General features: G+C 35.8%; 1 protein-coding gene across 1 annotated transcript in view; it reads right to left on the bottom strand.

The window, feature by feature from the left end:
- Positions 1-19,090, bottom strand: part of LOC139469450 (5-phosphohydroxy-L-lysine phospho-lyase-like) — a 71,552-nt gene that overhangs the window by 46,614 nt on the left and 5,848 nt on the right. Inside the window, exon 3 of the mRNA XM_071251628.1 lies at positions 6,465-6,583. Within this exon, the coding sequence (XP_071107729.1) occupies positions 6,465-6,583 (119 nt within the window). The remainder of the gene's footprint in view (positions 1-6,464; positions 6,584-19,090) is intronic.

Raw genomic sequence — 19,090 nt, 5'->3', positions numbered from 1 at the left:
GGGTTTCTACATATGGTTGCTATGGTAGCCATGTTTGGAATCAGATTGGAATTCAGTGAGCACTTTTTAGAGTCACTATACCTGGGATCATTCATGCAAAAAATTTTGCTTCACAGTTCTTGTAGTTTCAGAGAAGATCTAAAAAATTCAAAACCAAACATGATGGACATTGGAAAACACAGCACAATGTTAATAAGCTCACGAGACTTAAACAATATTGATCTGGTCTGGGTTATTATCCTCCTCAATCCAGCTATTCTGGTCCAAAGAAGCCTTAATATATAAAAACTAAAACCTGGCTTTAGCCACACTTTTGTCACTTAGGAGGCGACAACATGGATTTCTTCAGACGTTGCTTGAGCCTGAGCAGGAGTTGTGGCTTTCTACTGTCAAATGTCCTGGGAAAATATTACCAGCATGGGTCTAGGCTCTTTATAAAGCCTGGTGTGCCACCTTTATTCTAAAGCTGAGACTGTGATATACATAGAAATACAATGGTTAATTGTTGTAACCTTGGCAGCCATGTAACAGTTCAAACATAACAGCGATGTGACAGTTTGGACAAAATGGGAACATTTGTTATTCATGTTCCAGTTTTAGCCATGAAATGAAAAACATGGGATTCAAGATGACAGCAACTAAATCGCATTCATTTGCGATTTATATGTAACCATGGTTACAGTAAAGTAACATCTTGCCCAGGACTTCATTTTTGTGACAAGTTTGTCTCACCTGCTCAACACTAAATCTGATTAGTGTCCAGCTGTTGCCACTTACTCCTAGTCCAATATTATTTAAGCTCCTGTATTGATGGCTTAATATGACGAGAAAAATGGGCCCCACATTTTAGAAATTAACACTCAATAAACCGTGTTTGTGTATATATTCAAGTTAGTATCCACTATCCGAAGCGTACAGTGTCGCCGTCTTATTGTTGATAGTCATTTTGAGACATCAATGTGAAGTTAATTCACACTCACACTAACTTCAACATGTACAGTATCACTAGGGGGAAAAATTTGGTCAACATTTAATAAATTGTTATCAGCACTAATCCCACCTAAGATGATCTGCATATCACACTCAACATGCTACAATTTTACTACTGACCTCCTAAAACGTGGGCCCACTGCAACCATCGCTTTTCAGAAAAATAAACTGGGTCAACATTTGGGGAAAACTACTATTGACATTCTTAATTTCATTTACAAGATGACTTTTAATTTTTAAGTTGAGGATAGTGTCACAGCGTCATAGCCACCTTTTTTCTTTTTTTTAAATGACAATTCGCAATGACAATAGAAACTTATAACATTATAAAATTATAACATATTCAAAACATTGATTATGAATACTTTTTACTGTAGGGGTTAGATGGCAATATTTTGACCAATGAATTTTTACAATTTCGGAAAAACAACAGAGGTAAATTGTAATTAGAGTGACCTCCCTTTTCCAGTATGAACCACCGATGATGTATTTTCACCAGAGTGAATAGCCAAATAAATCAGAGAATTCCCTGCCTGAGTTTAACAATATATATCGAACTATCAACCTATTGCAATTGTTTGCCCTATAATAGTACCCTTAGGATAGGCATGTCAAAAGTAGTAGATATGTAGACAACACTTCTCACTCTATGTTTATCCTACGGTAATAGATCGGTCTATGAGAAAAATGAAATGACACAACCCGATTAAATAATCTTTATTTTCCTTGAAACACATGTTCAAGTAAACATTTCAAAAGTCTAAAATTAGCAAATGGAACCATTTTCAGATGCTTATCCTATGATAATACTTCCTGACAACTGTCAATATGAAAAACGAAATCAAAATTATTTCAAGGAGTTCCAAAGTCTTGATAAAGATATCTAAAGCCTGTCAAGTTCTGCTTTCACAAAAACACCAAGGCCATTTCAGACTAAGTCCAATTTGTAACCATGGTAACAAGGGGAAAATATTCTGAAAAAAATTCAAATAAAGGCATTACTTCGCAGAACATTATTGATAAACCTGTTTTGTAACTGAACATTTCATGATTTTCTAGCTCTGCTGTAAAAAAACATCATCCACCCCTTCTGGAGACCATTAGTCCAACTGATTCCATGGAAACAGAGAAAACAACAAATGACCCAAATACTTAATAGCAAAAGGCACCACTTCAGGATCAGTGCGATATATCTGCCTAGTTTTGTTGAGAGATATTGAATGTTTTTTAAGTTGTGCTCCGGACACGAAATCCACCCCCCATTGAGACTAAGTCCAAATTAATTCCATGGATACAAAGAAAAATATAAATGCAAAAATTCATTTATACCAATGCTGAGAAAAATACCTAAGACATTGTCCTCAAAATAGAACCGATCTGGCATGTCTGATACCCTAAAATTGAACATTTGATTTGGGTTTTTTTTAAACAAGAATACAAAGTTTCAGAATTTTCTTTTTAGAAATCAAAAGTAAGGAGTAAAAGATTTTGGACAGAAATATTTTGATTTTAGGAATCTTCTTTGCAGAAATCCTAAGTTCGAAGATTGAAAGATGTATGTATATTTGTTTTTGATAAAACAATTTTTAATTTAAGAATCTTTTTTTTTCAGAAATCAAAAGTTAGAAGGAATGAAAGATATTTGTATGTTGCTTTTAAACAAAACACATTTAAATTTTAAGAATCTTTTTCAGAAATTTCAAGTTTGAAGGAAAGCTAGGTAAGAATACAAGATTTAATAGTCAAGACAAAATAAAGGTGACAATATTGTGTTTGTAGACACAAATAAACATTTACCGGGGACATTACATACCCTTACAAACATCACAGTAAGAATCAACATGACATTTCCCACATGGCAGAGGCTGCACGGACATCAAAAGAGTTAAACCAAATATCATGCAGCCTTATCATCTCAACAGCGTTCCATGTTGATACCGACAGCAATTTAAGAGAAATTTTATTGAATCCAATATAAATGTAACCATGGAAAAACATAAAAACATATGGCCAGACATTATCCTTTTTGTTGGAAGAAAACAGTTCTGAGAATGTTAAGCTTTTAACAATGCATTGATTTTGAAACAAAAAGCTGTTTTATGGGTCAATGACTTGGACCCAGGAATGTAATAAGCCAATGGCAAAAGTCAATAAGTCAAATCAGCAAAAAAGGTGGACAAACCTTTTACCATTCGTTATTGGATGAATATATACCATCTGGCCAAAAAACTTTGCAATAAGAAAAGCGTTTGACTAAGTCACTGCAGATCCTGACAGCATTTCACTATGATCCAGAGAGTATGATGAATTTCAATAACAAATTTTGACACCTGTGCATTGTTTTATTAAATTGATAATACAAGTAGGACTTATCCTTACTATTTACTGTATACTTATGAAACATGTGATGCCTGCTTAGAATTTCTATCAGTCGAAAGTCCGACTACTAAAACGAAGCATTTGTCAAATTGGAATTTCATCAGCCTATGATGGCCATCTGAAACTCTGAAACTCTGCAATGCTGCAAAACCGGTTTCTCTGTGAATAATAAGTTAACAGACAAAAAAACCTCACATATCTGCATAGAATCCGTTTGAATACATAAGTTGAAAAAACACCTGCCAGTGTTTCCTTGGAGAAACAGAATAGACGACATAGAGTACCAGTTCAGGGATTGTTCAAGTGTTTCAGGGCCTCATAAAGATGTCTGGGTGAACCACTGCTATTTAAAGGGACACTATGTCGATGGTTCTATGTGTTTTTTAAATCATGCATGAAATAATTTCCGAGTGTGACATCATATGCCTGATACAATTCTCAAACCAAAAAATAGAGCTCCGTACAGCATTGCGATGTAAGCTTCGGTTTTGTTTTCTGATAGAGGCAAATTGAAGAGAAAGCGTGTGTGTTTTTCTTACGTCCGAGTTACAAAAAAACCTAATTACCAGTTGGATTAGATTAGAAACCAATGTTTATCAAAGCCTTGATGACAAAATAGATATGCCTCGGTTGTATGAAACCAATGACTCTCCTTCACAGAGTTCCTGGGGGCCAGCGAAGTACCTCTATCACATCGTCATATCGTCACATCTAACACAGTCCATTCATGTATATTTCCAACGTTTCATTTTGGACGATTCTACACATTTAGATAAACATAATGCCATGAGATGTTTAACTTTCATTGAGAAAATATCCTAAGACGTGAAAAACTATTTCCACGTGATACACCTACACTGGCAGCGTGGTCATGGGAGCAGGAATGGAATAAGGTGGGTGGGGACACTCAACCTCGGGGGTTATCGGCTGTTGTCAACAAACACAGAACACAACAGAACAGTTGACATCCTGATCCTTCAGGAATGCTACAAGAAGAATACTTTTGATCCATCTCCAAACTCGGTGAATGTCATCATAAGATAAAATAATCAATGACAATGATCAGTTGTAATTTAGAAATTATGCCTCCTTCCGTTTCAATGAGACTGACAATACCCTTTTAAACTTCTGAATCCCAAAATATAGGTTGTGAATGATACCGTACTTCATGTATTCATATGGTTCACATTTCCAAGCATAGTTGTTCCAAAGTATGTTTATCACTGGCTTCAAATAACAAACAATGTCACAAGGTATTTCTAATTGTGACCTTCAGGGAACCGGGAACTTACTCTCACCACACCCTCACAATATCATCCATGCCATCAGCTCTCCAAATGCTTGAATACAAGGACTGTCCAAACCTAATGTCCATGTGGAACAGGTCAAATCTCAAGCTAAACATTTCTATTTCCAACCCATTCGTGTAAATAACTTCTACAAGGATTAAAAAAACACAAGAATTGGTTCACAGGCAATGATTTTTGAAAATATAATGTCTTTTTTGTTGTTGTTCAAATTATAATTTAACAAAATAAACATTTGTGTACAATCAACCTGAGAAATGGCCTCTCTACATAAATGTATTGCTTGATGAGTAAAATACTGAAATACAGTATTTGACTACTGTTGGACTTGCAATATTGAACAGTTTATGATGATGCAGGCGGTGCCTGAGAACCAAGACCATTATTTTTTTTAGCCCAAGAGAGTTCACAATATTGTTGTTTGTAAGTCTGTGACCGTATGAATAATCAAGGGTGTATATATATATATCAGCCAGCTAGGGCTGGGACGGGTAACTCAGACATTTTGAGACATCTCCTGAGACCTACAGTGGGTGCCCGGGTAGGGTCGGGTAATAGGGGTGTACCTGGGTAGTAAATATGGACACGTCCCAGCCCTACAGCCAGCAGTTGAATGCTTATCATACCAGCAACTATGTTTGGCCAGAGACATGTTACCTTCACATCAGCTTCTCTTTGGAACAATCTACCTCTCACCATCAAAGAATCTTCTACACTAAGTAGTTTTCAGTCAAGATAGAAAACATTCTTCTTCTGGAAATACCAAGCCAATGTCTTGTTGTCTGGTTTTATATATATAAGTGTGATCAAGGCCAACTGCACCTCCGGTACTGCATATGAGTGCCAAAAAAATATAACATTTTTCGTTATTATTTGTATCATTTAACCCCAAATATACACAGAAATTGAAACACAAATAGTTCCCTTTAAAAATTGCCCAAAAAAATGATGGAAGTGATTTTTCTCTTACGTGATGGTGACTGACCATGCTGATTTTTCATCTGCATGTAGAAGGAGTGTCAACCACTGTCAAACATTATAGCTCCCAATATTTCGCAATACGTATCACAATACTTTTTGCAATATAGATACCTGTATCGCAGTATACTGAAATACATGGCCCTAGTGGTTGGAATCTAACATTTTTCCTGACTGACAATCAGATCTTTGGTTTGTCAGCACCAGGCAAGTCTTAGATAAAACATATTTTACCACCTCGATGAAACCCACAGTGCTTGTACCACCTTGATGAAACCCACAGCGCTTGTACCACCTTGATGAAACCCAGTGCTTGTACCACCTTGATGAAACCCAGTGCTTGTACCACCTTGATGAAACCAAGTGCTTGTGCCACCTTGATGAAACCCAGTGATTGCACCACCTTGATGAAACCCACAGTGCTTGTACCACCTTGATGAAACCCACAGTGCTGGTACCACCTTAAAATAACCCACAGTGCTTGTACCACCTTCATGAAACCCACGCTTGTACCACCATGGAAAAACCCACAGTGCTTGTACCACCTTCATGAAACCCACGCTTGTACCACCATGATAAAACCCACAGTGCTTGTACCACCTTAATAAAACCCACAGTGCTTGTACCACCATGATGAAACCCACAGTGTTTGTACCATGTGTACCACCTTGATGAAACCCACAGTATTTATACATCCACGACCTGCATCACAACAGGAATGGTTCTGGCCAATCTAAAGAAGGGAAAACCTGGGATTCAAACCCACACCAGCAGATCCTGGTATGAAGAAGTTCTAGTACTAGTAGTTACCGTGTGAGACGTTGTTGATGCAGTCCAGAAACTCATTCCCAGCATCATCATACAGATACTGTCGGGATGCTCGAACAATCTTCAGCGGTGACACTTCAAAGTGAAGTTTACACGATCTTCTGAAAAGATAATTAAATGTTATGTTTCTCTGCAAAGTAAAAGATTTTAGCTAGAATTCTAAAAAGCTTAAGACCTTCAATGTCATTTGTAAACATTTTACCCATTTCCTCAAACGTTGTTAGGGGTTAATATACAGAATACTGGATACCTTCCACCATATAGTAAGTTATGTGCAAGACCTCCTTCCTTATATTGCAACAGCTTCTAAATTGTTTCACCACCATTTTTAGCCGCCTTGCTGGTATGACAGGGGGTTTGCCTCTAGGACTGGCTAAAAACGTTGATAATTGGAATTATCATCGATGGGAAGAAATATTAACAATTATCGATATGAAATTGTTGTCATCGATAATAACTTACACCAACTATTGTGTTGAGAAATGTTTAGATTTATGGAAACAGAATTGTTATTGTCAATTGTCAATCATGTCAATTGTCGAAGACGAAAAGCATCTGTTTTTGTTATATCTCAACTCTGGAGAAAAAACATCACTAGTTGGGATTGGTATTGGATGTTTCAAGTTTATCACAATATTTTACAATGCACAAGGTCGTATTGCAATATGTATCACAATATAGTGTATAATTCAAAATTTTGAATTCAGAAGTAATTCAAAACCTCAATGCAGGAATTGTTCATAAATGGGAGAAAACAAGATGCTGAAGCATACTGTTTACTCTTTTAATAAATACGCAATGATGCACGCTCAGGGACAGTGATGACTTAGTGTTACACCACTGCCACAGAAGAGCTCAAGAATGCGAACTTGCATTTTGGAATCACGGAAACATTTCAAAGGTACCTGTATTTGTCAAGTGTATAACATTAAACACATAATAAAAATTGCTATTAGAAAACACCCGATATACCGAGCATTAAAACATGACACTGAGATACGTATCAGGGAAAGAATGAACCTCAATTTACCGATATATAGGTAATACCACACACTCTTAATCACTAAACACGATTACTGACAAGTTTAGTTGTATTTACTTTTGCTAGGCATTGTAAAGGTTCATACAGATATTGAAAACTAAAATTCAAAGCCTTTTCAAAGCTCTCAAGGCTCTCAAGTGGCAGTTTCAAAGCTTTTTTAGTTATTACCTTAGTCGGTCAATATAGTTTTAAATGCAACATACTATATATTTGTCGTAAGACCTAAAATGCAGAATAAACATCAAACATTTTTCAACAAGATTTATTTCCACAACCAACAAATAAAATAAATTATGTCTGTCATGAATTCTTCATGGTCATTGGCCACCCGATCCTGTTAGTCGCCTCTTACAACAAGCATAGTCACCTTTTACGGCAAGCATGGGTTGCTGAAGACAAATTATACCCCGGATCTTCACGGGTCTTTTATTTATAAGTACATGTATATGGCACAAATTCAAGACTTTTCAAGCTATATATCTCATTTAACTTCAACGCTTTTTAAGGTTGATACTAATATTCAAGAGGTCTGTATAAACATTTATTGTTGTACGTGCAGGGATTAAGATTATCATGATGAATGTGTGTAATAAAATAAGGTGGAAATAGCCATCGGCTATTTTTACATTTTCTCCCACATCTCCCGGTGATTCAGTTAAAAAATACCAATATCAGAACTTAAAGGAATTTTAAATGCAATGATGGGAAGACATCGTGTTTGAAATCATTTTACCAAGAATAACATATGTTAACATCTTGTTATTTTCAATGCAGCTTTTACTAATCATATTTAAAATTAAAATAACTATAAGCTTAGTGGTTTGGTATATATATGGTTTACATATAAAATAGTTTGCCAAGTCATGAAAACATATTTCTGTAATTTTACTTTGATAAATCTGTTTGATATTAAAAGCATATGCTCATACATATTACATGTATTACTTGTGTTTGTCCAGATTACTTAAAAGATATATTCGTCAAGGGCTTCCTACAATAAACGTCATCACAAGGTATTTTCAAAAACAAATGTGATCTTGGTGAAAAGATCATAGGTAAAGTTGAATACAGAAATAGCAGGGCTTCAGGTAACCAGACTGACAAGTTGTTTAATTTGCAACACAAATGTTACAGCTGACAACTGTTGTCTCAAAGACATATTTAACATTCAGAAACATATTGGATGTGCCCAGCATGATCCTAAAAAATAACCTAAAAACCTAAGTGGCAAGAGACACTGGTGCATATGTAGAGAATAACAGTGGGTGGGTACTTGATCACTCACACTTAACCATGTTAACTGCAGGGCTTAGTCACATCATTTGCTGAATGTTTCTGATGCACATACTGTATTTTATTACCCACGTGGTGAAGATACAGGTGGTAAGATCCTAAATCCGTACGTCACACGTGTGTCGTACAAGGTTGACCTTGTTTTATTCGTTTTGATTGGATAACCGTGACCTCTGTCACACCGGGACTACTTTTTTCATTCATAAAAAATCACGAGACGTCATTCATTTTGCGATTACAAGGCAGAACTGAAGAAATTCATGAGATCGAGAGATATTTACAAACACTTTATTAAACCAAACAAGATAGTCACACTCATCAAATTCGGTTTGCATTCTATATACGTTATGCATAGAGCTCCTACAGACATATAATCGAGCTAGATCTATAAAACGATTTACAATGTACGACTGCCGATCGAGCGCGTCCCTTGAGCGTGACGCACCCGACCATTTTCGCAACTTTCAATTTGATTTAACGTAAAAGGAGAAGCTCAGTCAGATACCATAGGAAGTCCACTCGTTTCGTAAAAATGGTATCTAACGAGAAAGAGTGTAGTATTCTCTATCCACATGATAAGCCCCCGGGCCCTCTCAAAATTAGAAATAGGGGCTCTTATTAGAATGTTATTTGGGGGAAATAAAAACAGAGTTGAAAAATCGTAAATTTCGTGGTTTATGCTGACAGCCTGAAATATTTACATACGACAGATATATTTTTCCAGAATTTAAATGAGGGTGCATATAACACACGAGTGCGCATTATACACAAATAAATAAGTCTTGTGTACATTTATCAATCGGAAGGGGTCCTAACTGGGATCGTGCACCAGCCAATATCTTAGCAAATATCGCCGGGGGGGCGCTTATTACGTCGAATATGGTATTCATAATACGACAATAAGCAACAACTTTATTCAAAGCATTTGCAATTGAGATATGAATTATTTCAGAAAGATTAAGGTTAATTTTTAAATTTATTAATATGTAACAAAATATATATTGACGACGGTCAACCAAAAGTGGTTTTCTAGAAATCAGTGGCTAATTCAAAATCTTGAACAATCGTCAGTAAGTGAGTTGACTTTAGTGAAGCCCACGAGCACAAACCTAGAAACAGAATCAGGACAAACCATGATTCGAATGCTTCTTGGCAGTTTGTACCGGCTTCAGTTAAAAGGTCCAAAAAAAACAATGAGTACAGAAAAACTGAGTCCAAGAGAGAATTAGATGTCAATTGTTTGCTCTTTGCCCTTTAGGCTTTAGCTAAAGAGACAATTAGAAAACAATTAGAAAACGTGGTAAACTTCAGCTTTTTCTTTTGGCAATTAGAAAGCAGTTAGAAACCAGTCAGACAACCTTTTTATAAGGTTTATCCTGCAGCTATTTCACACGACTACCACAGTGGATGTTGTTTAACTCTCTGGATGTTGTTTAACTCTCTGGATGACGTTTAACCCTCTGGATGTTGTTTAACCCTCTGGATGTTGTTTAACTCTGGATGTTGTTTAACTCTGGATGTTGTTTAACCCTCCAGATGTTGTTTAACTCTCTGGATGACGTTTAACCCTCTGGATGTTGTTCAACTCTGGATGTTGTTTAACTCTTGATGTTGTTTAACTCTCTGGATGACGTTTAACCCTCTGGATGTTGTTTAACCCTCTGGATGTTGTTTAACTCTCGATGTTGTTTAACTCTCTGGATGTTGTCTAACCCTCTGGATGTTGTTTAGGTAAATGGGGTTTAATGTTGCGTCCAAGATTATTGCACTTATATAGCGACGTGCATGTACATGTGTGTGTTTGTGTGGCTGCTTGTACTAGTCCGGACTGATGCCGATTTATAGTGCTAGCTCACTGAGTTACCATGCCACAGTTTGACATGAATACCCTACTCAGACACAGTATACTGACTCCGAGCGGACCAGTCCTTGTTTTAGCCCCTTAATGCCGAGCGCCAGACAGGGTAAAAACAAGTACCATCTTTTAACGTCTTTTGGTATGACGCACCCGGGGATCGAACCCCGGACCTTCCTCTCTCCGGGCGAACGCTCTACCACTACACCACGGAGGCGGTCGGATTTTGATTAATGCTCTGGATGTTGTTTAACTCTGGATGTTGTTTAACTCTGGATGTTGTTTAACTCTGGATGTTGTTTAACCCTCTAGATGTTGTTTAACCCTCTAGATGCTGTTTAACTCTGGATGTTGTTTAACCCTCTGGATGTTGTTTAACTCTCTGGATGTTGTTTAACTCTGGATGTTGTTTAACTCAAAATAAGAAATAGGGGGCACTTATTGGAATATTATTTTGGTGAAAAACAAGAGAGTTGAAAGATAGTAAATTTCGTTGTTTATGCTGACAGCCTGAAATGTTTATAGAAAGACAAATATATTTTTCCCGAATTTTATTTCCCATGATAAAGGATGCATATAACACAAGTATTATACACGACTAAATAAGTCTTGTGTACATCGATCACTAGCAAATATATTAGCAAATATCGCCGTGGGCGCTTTATAGAGCGGGGCCCTTATTACGTCAAATGCGGTAATAATGAAATGGATGGCCCTATCTAACATGTAAATTAGTCCTTAGAATCCAGCATTCCCTTGCTTGTGTGTGGTTTGAAAAGTGAGGTACATGAACCAATATTAATGACGTACTAGTCTTATCATCAAATGTATTGAATTACTGAATATTTGAAACCTTTTTGTTTCACATCATGCACTGTTTTGTCTGGCCACATCGGAGAAAGACAACACTGGTATATTGATTTATATGATATTGATATTTGTAGGCTTGTTTGTCTTTGGCGATATCGGAGAAAGAGGATATTGGTATATTGATGTATATATATGTCATTGAATCATATATTGAATTACTGAGTGTTTGATATGGATTGTTTTGTTTTGGTGTTGTCAGAGAAATATGACATTGGTATATCAATTCATATATGTCTCACTTACTTTTCATTCAAAGTATGAAATTCATAAAACAGCAATTGATTCCAGAACACGAAATGCCTCTTTTTACCATGTAAAAAATGTCTTGAATTGATAAAAAATTATATTGTATATCGTGATTGTACAAGATGTGCCTAGCATCAATTTTATATAAATAAAATTCTAAAAACCATACTTTAAAAAAAAACAAATATATTTTTAATAATGGACACATATTTGTTCATCTTAAAGCGGTTACTTCTCTTCATTTTGTCTCAGACTGATACAATGAAAGATGTGAAAAAAGGAATGGAATTGTGTTGATAATCGTATAAGGTTGACCAATGGTGTATGTTTAATTTTCACAGTACTGTACACGCTCATAACAAACTGATGGATACAACAAACTGTCTACTGGGTCCAGGCCATTTGTTGTATATATTATCATATAAAATTGATGGATAAAATGACCATGCTTACAATGAAAAAAACCCAGATATATAGCAAACTCACTTAGTGGTCCTGTGTGTTCTCGATCAACAATATTTATTTTTATAACGAACAGTTAATTTCTGAGATGCTCACCAATCAGCCTATCAAAACATCCACGGCCACACAGGTCTGTTCAAAGCAGCAACAAACAATTGAAGGCATATGACTGACTGGATTAAGTATTGACACCTTGTCATCCATTAGCATCCTCAATTTACAAAAGTAACACAGTGATTAGCCTTTGAAGTGGATAAATTATAAAATGCCATGATTAGAGTGAGGAGTGCCCACGTTGGAGTGTTTGGCAACAAATACGCTGACAAATCAGCCAAATCAGCACTAAATTAGAAGAAGTAAGCATCAACCTACCAATATCAAAAAACGAAATTAAAAGTGTCACAAAGGAAAAAATCTTCCAAAAGTGGCAAAATAACTATCAGAAATCTGATTGCAAACTAAAACACCTGCTACAAAAGTCACTCAAAAGACCAAAAATCCATCATAAAACCAAAAAAATTGACAGAGTAATAACTAAACAGGCCACACTAAGTTAAACTCCCACCTCCACCAAATTAAAAAACACCAAACCGGTAAATGCCCCCACTGCAACTTAAAAGAAACGCCTGAACACGTAATACTATATTGCACACATTACCAGCAACACAGACCAACACTCCAATCCACACTAATGGCAACAATCAAATGACACTAGCAACTGTACTGAACCCCCTAAATGACTAAAAAACCTTTAAAGCACTAGGCATATATCTAATCAAAACAGGCCTACTTGGCCGCATTTAAAAATTAAAGTACAACAAACAAGCTGCCAATAAACTCTTAAATTCTAAACTTAGAAAAAACACACAAACTCCTTTTAGTCTCTCTCCCTACCCCCCCCCCCCCCCCCCCCCAACTTTTATGGCATATTTCAAAATTCAAAAATTGTTCTCCAAATTAAGTAAGCAACCCTAAAGAACCCCACCTAGGTTGCCTCAACTTTTCGGACATTTCGACCAAACACCAAATGGCCTGGTGGGCCCATACGCGAAATACATATATGTCGGAAAGCGCACGTTAAATTCCTAATTTAAGTAAGTAAGCGAGGAAATGATGGCAGATTGATATGATGGCAGACACACCTCACAGGTCACTTGTTGTCTAGGGCATGGACGAGTCCAAATTTACTACCGTATATGACCGCGGATAAGCCGACCCTGTAGATAAGCCGAGGTGTTAACTTGACCATTGAAATACGACAGAAAATGATATGACCCGCAGATAAGCCGAACCAGGAATTGAAAGGCAAAAAACACTGCGAAATCGGACTGCAAGACATGTGCCGGTACTCGCAGATATTCAAAAATATAAGATGAAAAACGTTGTAATTATATTGAAAAAGTCATTATTATTTCTAATAAAGATTTAACAAACCAGTAATCCACTTTCATAATGTGGGAAGCTGTTTCTCGTGGGTTTTTTTTAATCTCATAATGATCGTTAAATGTTGCCATCAACAACAAGCGCCATTTTGTGAATCGGTGTATATAGAATTATGAACCCGTGAGAAAATATATCAGCTAGAGCCACCCCCCTATTACCCGACCCTACCCGGGTACCCACTGTAGGTCTCAGGAGATGTCTCAAAATGTCTGATAGGGAACATTTTTAGCATAGCCCTGGCAAAACGTTTTTAGATACATGTATTAAACAATCTGGTAATTCATACATTGAAGTTGAATTAAGTTGTATCTTCATTCAACCATATGAAAAGTCAGAACAAATTGGGTGCATAGTCAGAAAGAAATGCGAACATTAGTGACTTGTAGTGTAACCATAGAGCTCTAGATAATTTTTATCATTAAACAACATATCACGTGACTAACAACGGCTACCCGAGTTACCTGGCCCGGCCCTACTTGTGTCATGTATTTCATGTCAATTATGAGATGTATAAACAGTACATATACAGTGCAAATGTTTGTCATCTATCGAGTCACATGATGTGGTCACAATGCTTGATCCAAGATGTCTGACAGTTGAATTTCTTATAACAAACTACAGTTATAACGAACTAAAGTTAGTGGTCCCTTTGAGTATGTTATAACCGCAGCTTACTGTACTTATAGAAACAAGCGTATAGTTGACAAAGTCATCTATATCCCCCGCCCATTTTAACACGTTATGGTCTCATACCAGGTAACTGACGCAACATTTCTCTTAGCCCATGTCAAAATAGCTGCAATGGAAATTCTAAATTTAACATTTCTAAAACTCCTTAATATCAAATGGCACCAGTTCAGCATGCGCTTTATATATAGACATGCAATGTTTGGCAAGGAAATATTTAACAGTTTATTTGTTATACTACTTAAGTAAGCCAATCCTATATTAAAACTTAAATCCAACTTGTTGTCATGGAAACATAAACAATAAAAATGTAATAAAAGTGTGATATATCAAAAGGCACCAGTTCAGTATGTGCCTGGTAGACAGGCAAAGTTTTGTAAGAAAGTATTTAACGTTTTTTGAGTTACACTCTGGAAACGAACACCACCGCTGTAGAACCTAAGTCCAACTTATTGCCATGGAAACGTGAAAAATAAAAATTTCTAAAATTCCCAAATAGCAAGAGGCACCAGTCCAGTATGTGCCTAGTAGACATGCAAAGTTTTGCAAGAAAGGATTTAACAGTTTTTGAGTTATGCTCCGGAAACGAACACCACCCTTACAGACCAACTTGTTGCAATGGAAAAGTAAAAAATAAAAATTTATAAAATTCCTAAATAGCACAAAGCACCAGTTCAGTATGTGGCAAGTAGACATGCAAAGTTTTGTAAGAAAGTATTTAATGGTTTTTGAGTTACGCTCCGGAAACGAACAGCACCCTTATAGAACCTAAGTCCAACTTGTTGCCATGGAAACGTAAAAAATAAAAAAGTATAAAATTCCTAAATAGCAAAAGGCACCAGTTCAGCATTAGTCTGATAGATATGCAAAGTTTATATTTAACGTTTTCTGAGTTATGCTCCGGAAACGATTTCGGGACACACACACGCACACGCACACGCACGCACACGCACACGCACACGCACACGCTCACACACACTAACACTAACACACACACTACCACACACACTAACGCACACGCACACAGATGGACGGAACCTATTTCTACATCCCCAGCCAACTTTGTTGGGGCGGTGATAATAAAATAAACAATGTAATATCCTATGAAAAATATATTTTGAAAACCACATATGAAAATATTGATTATATTATGCAAAACGAGAGGGGTAATACTGCATATGACTGTAGATAAAGCCAAATATTGAGGACCAGAAAAAAGATTCTGTAGAAAGGGGTCGGCTTATGAATGGGTTGCAAATGATGTTTAACTAGCCTTGCTAGACATCAATGTCCTCTCAATCAAACAACCAAAACAACAATTTAAAACAATTCCTTCTACAAATGTCTGCATATACATTAAAAAAGTAAAAGATCCATATTGAGATATAATTGACTAGTTGTTTATTAACCTGTTTATATGAATAACAATACTGAGTATTGCGCTCCAATGGAAATACATACAGTTTGCAGTTACATTTACATTTCATCTTCTAACAATTGTCAAATAATAGAAATATGGAATACAGCACATTGTTTGTCAATTTGTTACGTTTAATAATGTTCAAATAAAGTGAACATTATCAAAGGTTTATTGATTCTGTGGTCTACGTAATGTATGATACTGAACATGAATAAATATTCATAGTGTTATTTTTTGCATGAAAACATTTGTAAGAGACACTCGTATTATATCATGTTATACAACATGACTGGAAATACTTTTATTCATCCGAGGGGAGGGGGGGGAGCATGGGGGGAGGGGGGGGAGGGGGGATAAATATGTACAACAATGATAAAGTAGGACATCAATACAAGTGACTGACTTTTACAAAATGGTTGTTTTCAGAGGAGAACTATCGCTGATTCAGGGTTAAAACACATCTGTGATATCATTCCATTGTTTGAACGCTCCATTATTTTTCAGGAATGGATAGTTGTTTGTCAACTGTACAATATCTTGAAGCAACATTTGAATTAATTTCCAATTGGAACAGACGGAACTATTTTTTACATTTATTTACAAGTGAATATTTTCATTCTTTTTCCGAAAACATGTGTTGCCAGCTGGGTGCGAACCCGCATCGTTAGATTTGAAAATGTGTAATTGTCAACCTCAGCTACTGCGGCACATGAAGGCATGATGTGAAATTAACTATTAAATATTTTCATAATTTTGCATAATGCTTAAAAGCTCAAAATAATATGTATAAATTCTATGTTAGAGCAGGTTATCCACAACAACGTTCATATTTATAGCAGTTAGATAAACCTTTGACGTGAAAAAACAAATAAGGTAATATAAATATTCGTTTGTTCGGGGCTCAATATTTCCTATTATACCCATCAGCATGTATTAACAATGTGCAAGCGATTGATAAATACTAGTTTAGGACCCAACAAAATTATGAAGAGCCGTGAACATGCATTGTCAATGTCAGCTCGCGACGGAGCTTGGTGCACGTGCAAGAGCAACAGAGAACGCATTCCTCGTGCATCACCCAAGGGCAACTCACGAAGTTAAAATACTGGTTAATATTTCAAATAGTTTTAACTACAGAATATTTTGTCAAAGTGTAAAAGTAGGGATGAGTTTTAAGTAGGGGAATATCCTCGTAACTCTCCATTCCTGGACTTCCAGGTGGCGCTGCGCATGGAGTAAGGCGGGTAAAACGATCCCTCGCGAAAATCCAAGTAATCTTGACAAATAATGTCCTCTACAAGAAAAGGAAACCGATCAAACAGCAAGGAAAAAGTTCAATCTAAACAACAAACCACAAATTTGGATGATTTTCTAACCAATAAATGAACGCAGAAGATGTAGGAGATTTGGGGGACCGCAACACGACGGTCGCCATTACACCCAATGAAGAAGTGAAACAACTTTTAACTACGCTGTTAAAAACACAAACGGAAGAAATTAACACGAATTTTAAGCACGAAATTGCGTCTCTGGAAACGAAGACTGAGGGGTTACTTGAGGCGGTGGAATTCAATGCGACTGGCTCGCTAGGCCCTACCTCATCTGCTCATGCTGAACCGTGCGAATAGAAACCGACTGATGCATATATTGGAGGCATTTGGAGCCCCCAAGCATCCAAGCCTTATTTCAAGAGAGAGGTATCTTTCCGTTAATACCTCTATTCTTTATTAACAGAACTGTGAACGAAAGTCTGAAGATGTGTGCTAAGAGACAATATGTAGATCTATTTGTTAGATCTATAAGACATGATAGAACTTTTTTATAGTTTTGAAATATGACCCTTAAAATGATTAAACATATGATTTGATTTTATATTGAGAAGATATTATTTATGATGTCTGTAATACTCAGGTGATGTAATTTTGAAAGAAAAACAATAGACGTTTCAGTCAAGGTATTGATCACTTGGAGGTTGTCTATTTGCTTTTTATTACACAGTGTATACATGGCTACAGTACTGTTGTATAGACTATGTACAAATTACATCAATATAGACTGTAGGGATCACAAAGGTCTATTTTGAATTTCATTTTAATGGAGCAAAGAGGAGTGCTGTAGCTTATGTGAGATCATGGTGATGTGAGTAATGATTAGGAAACTCCTGATACTTAGGGAATCATGTTGTAATTGTTCAAGGATGTAAAAAAGACTTTGACCTGATCTATAGTATTTAATTACCATGAGATTAAGTGTGATATGATCGGGTATACAAAAAATGTACAAATAATATAAACAATTACATATGTTGTTATAGCCATGATAATAGGAAGTGAGGTCTGGATTAACCGTAGTCATCTATAGCAGAATTGGGACAGTTTTGTTGTGAAGCGGTTATATACAAAACTTATTCTAATTTTTATTTTACTTTTTTTCTCTTCTTTTTCTTTATATGAAAATTATATACAGCCAGGTACTCTTAATAATATTGTACAAAGAGGCATATATATGAACATTATTTCATAAAGCTGGGTTGTAGCGAACAATGATTCCAAATGGAAGTCGTTTTAAGTATAATTTTGATACAGTTATATGAATTTTGTTTTCTGTATAAAAAATCCCACCCTTTTCAATATAGGGTCTACATGTGCGAACTTGATGTGATGATAGTCTTTACAATATTTAATAAACTATATTCAGTACAATATATAGATACAAGTAAATTTAATTATGAGGAAAAATAAATTAACTGTGATGTCATTAAACTGTAGAGGCCTCGGAGGTACATTTAAGAGAAAACAAATATTTAAATTTTTAAGAAGTAAAAAAGCACAAATTTATTGTCTACAAGATGTTCATTTTACAGCAGATCAAGAACAACAAATAAAGCAGCAATGGGGTTATAAAGAATGTCATATTGCCCCTTTTAAAAGTAATGCAAGAGGGACAGCAATTTTATTTAATAATAATTTTGAGTTCAAAGTTACCAAAGTATTATTAGATAAGGATGAAGGAAATTATGTTGCCTTAAATATAGAAATACAAAAATATGTATACACACTAATTAATATTTATGGGCCAAATTTGGATAAACCAGAATTTTTTGTAAAAATAAAAGAAACTATAACTGAATTAGAAGGGGACAGAATAATTTTATGTGGAGATTGGAATTTAATACAAGATATAGATTTGGATACATTTAATTATAAACACATAAATAATCCTAAATCCAGAAAGGTTGTTTTAGAAATAATGGATCTGTTGGATCTGAAAGATCCATGGAGGGAATCTAA

Source organism: Haliotis cracherodii, unplaced genomic scaffold, assembly GCF_022045235.1.
Source record: "Haliotis cracherodii isolate W230 unplaced genomic scaffold, xgHalCrac1.p SCAF_2, whole genome shotgun sequence".
Taxonomy (NCBI): Eukaryota; Metazoa; Mollusca; class Gastropoda; order Lepetellida; family Haliotidae; genus Haliotis; species Haliotis cracherodii.
This window is presented reverse-complemented; position numbering and strand designations above follow the sequence as displayed.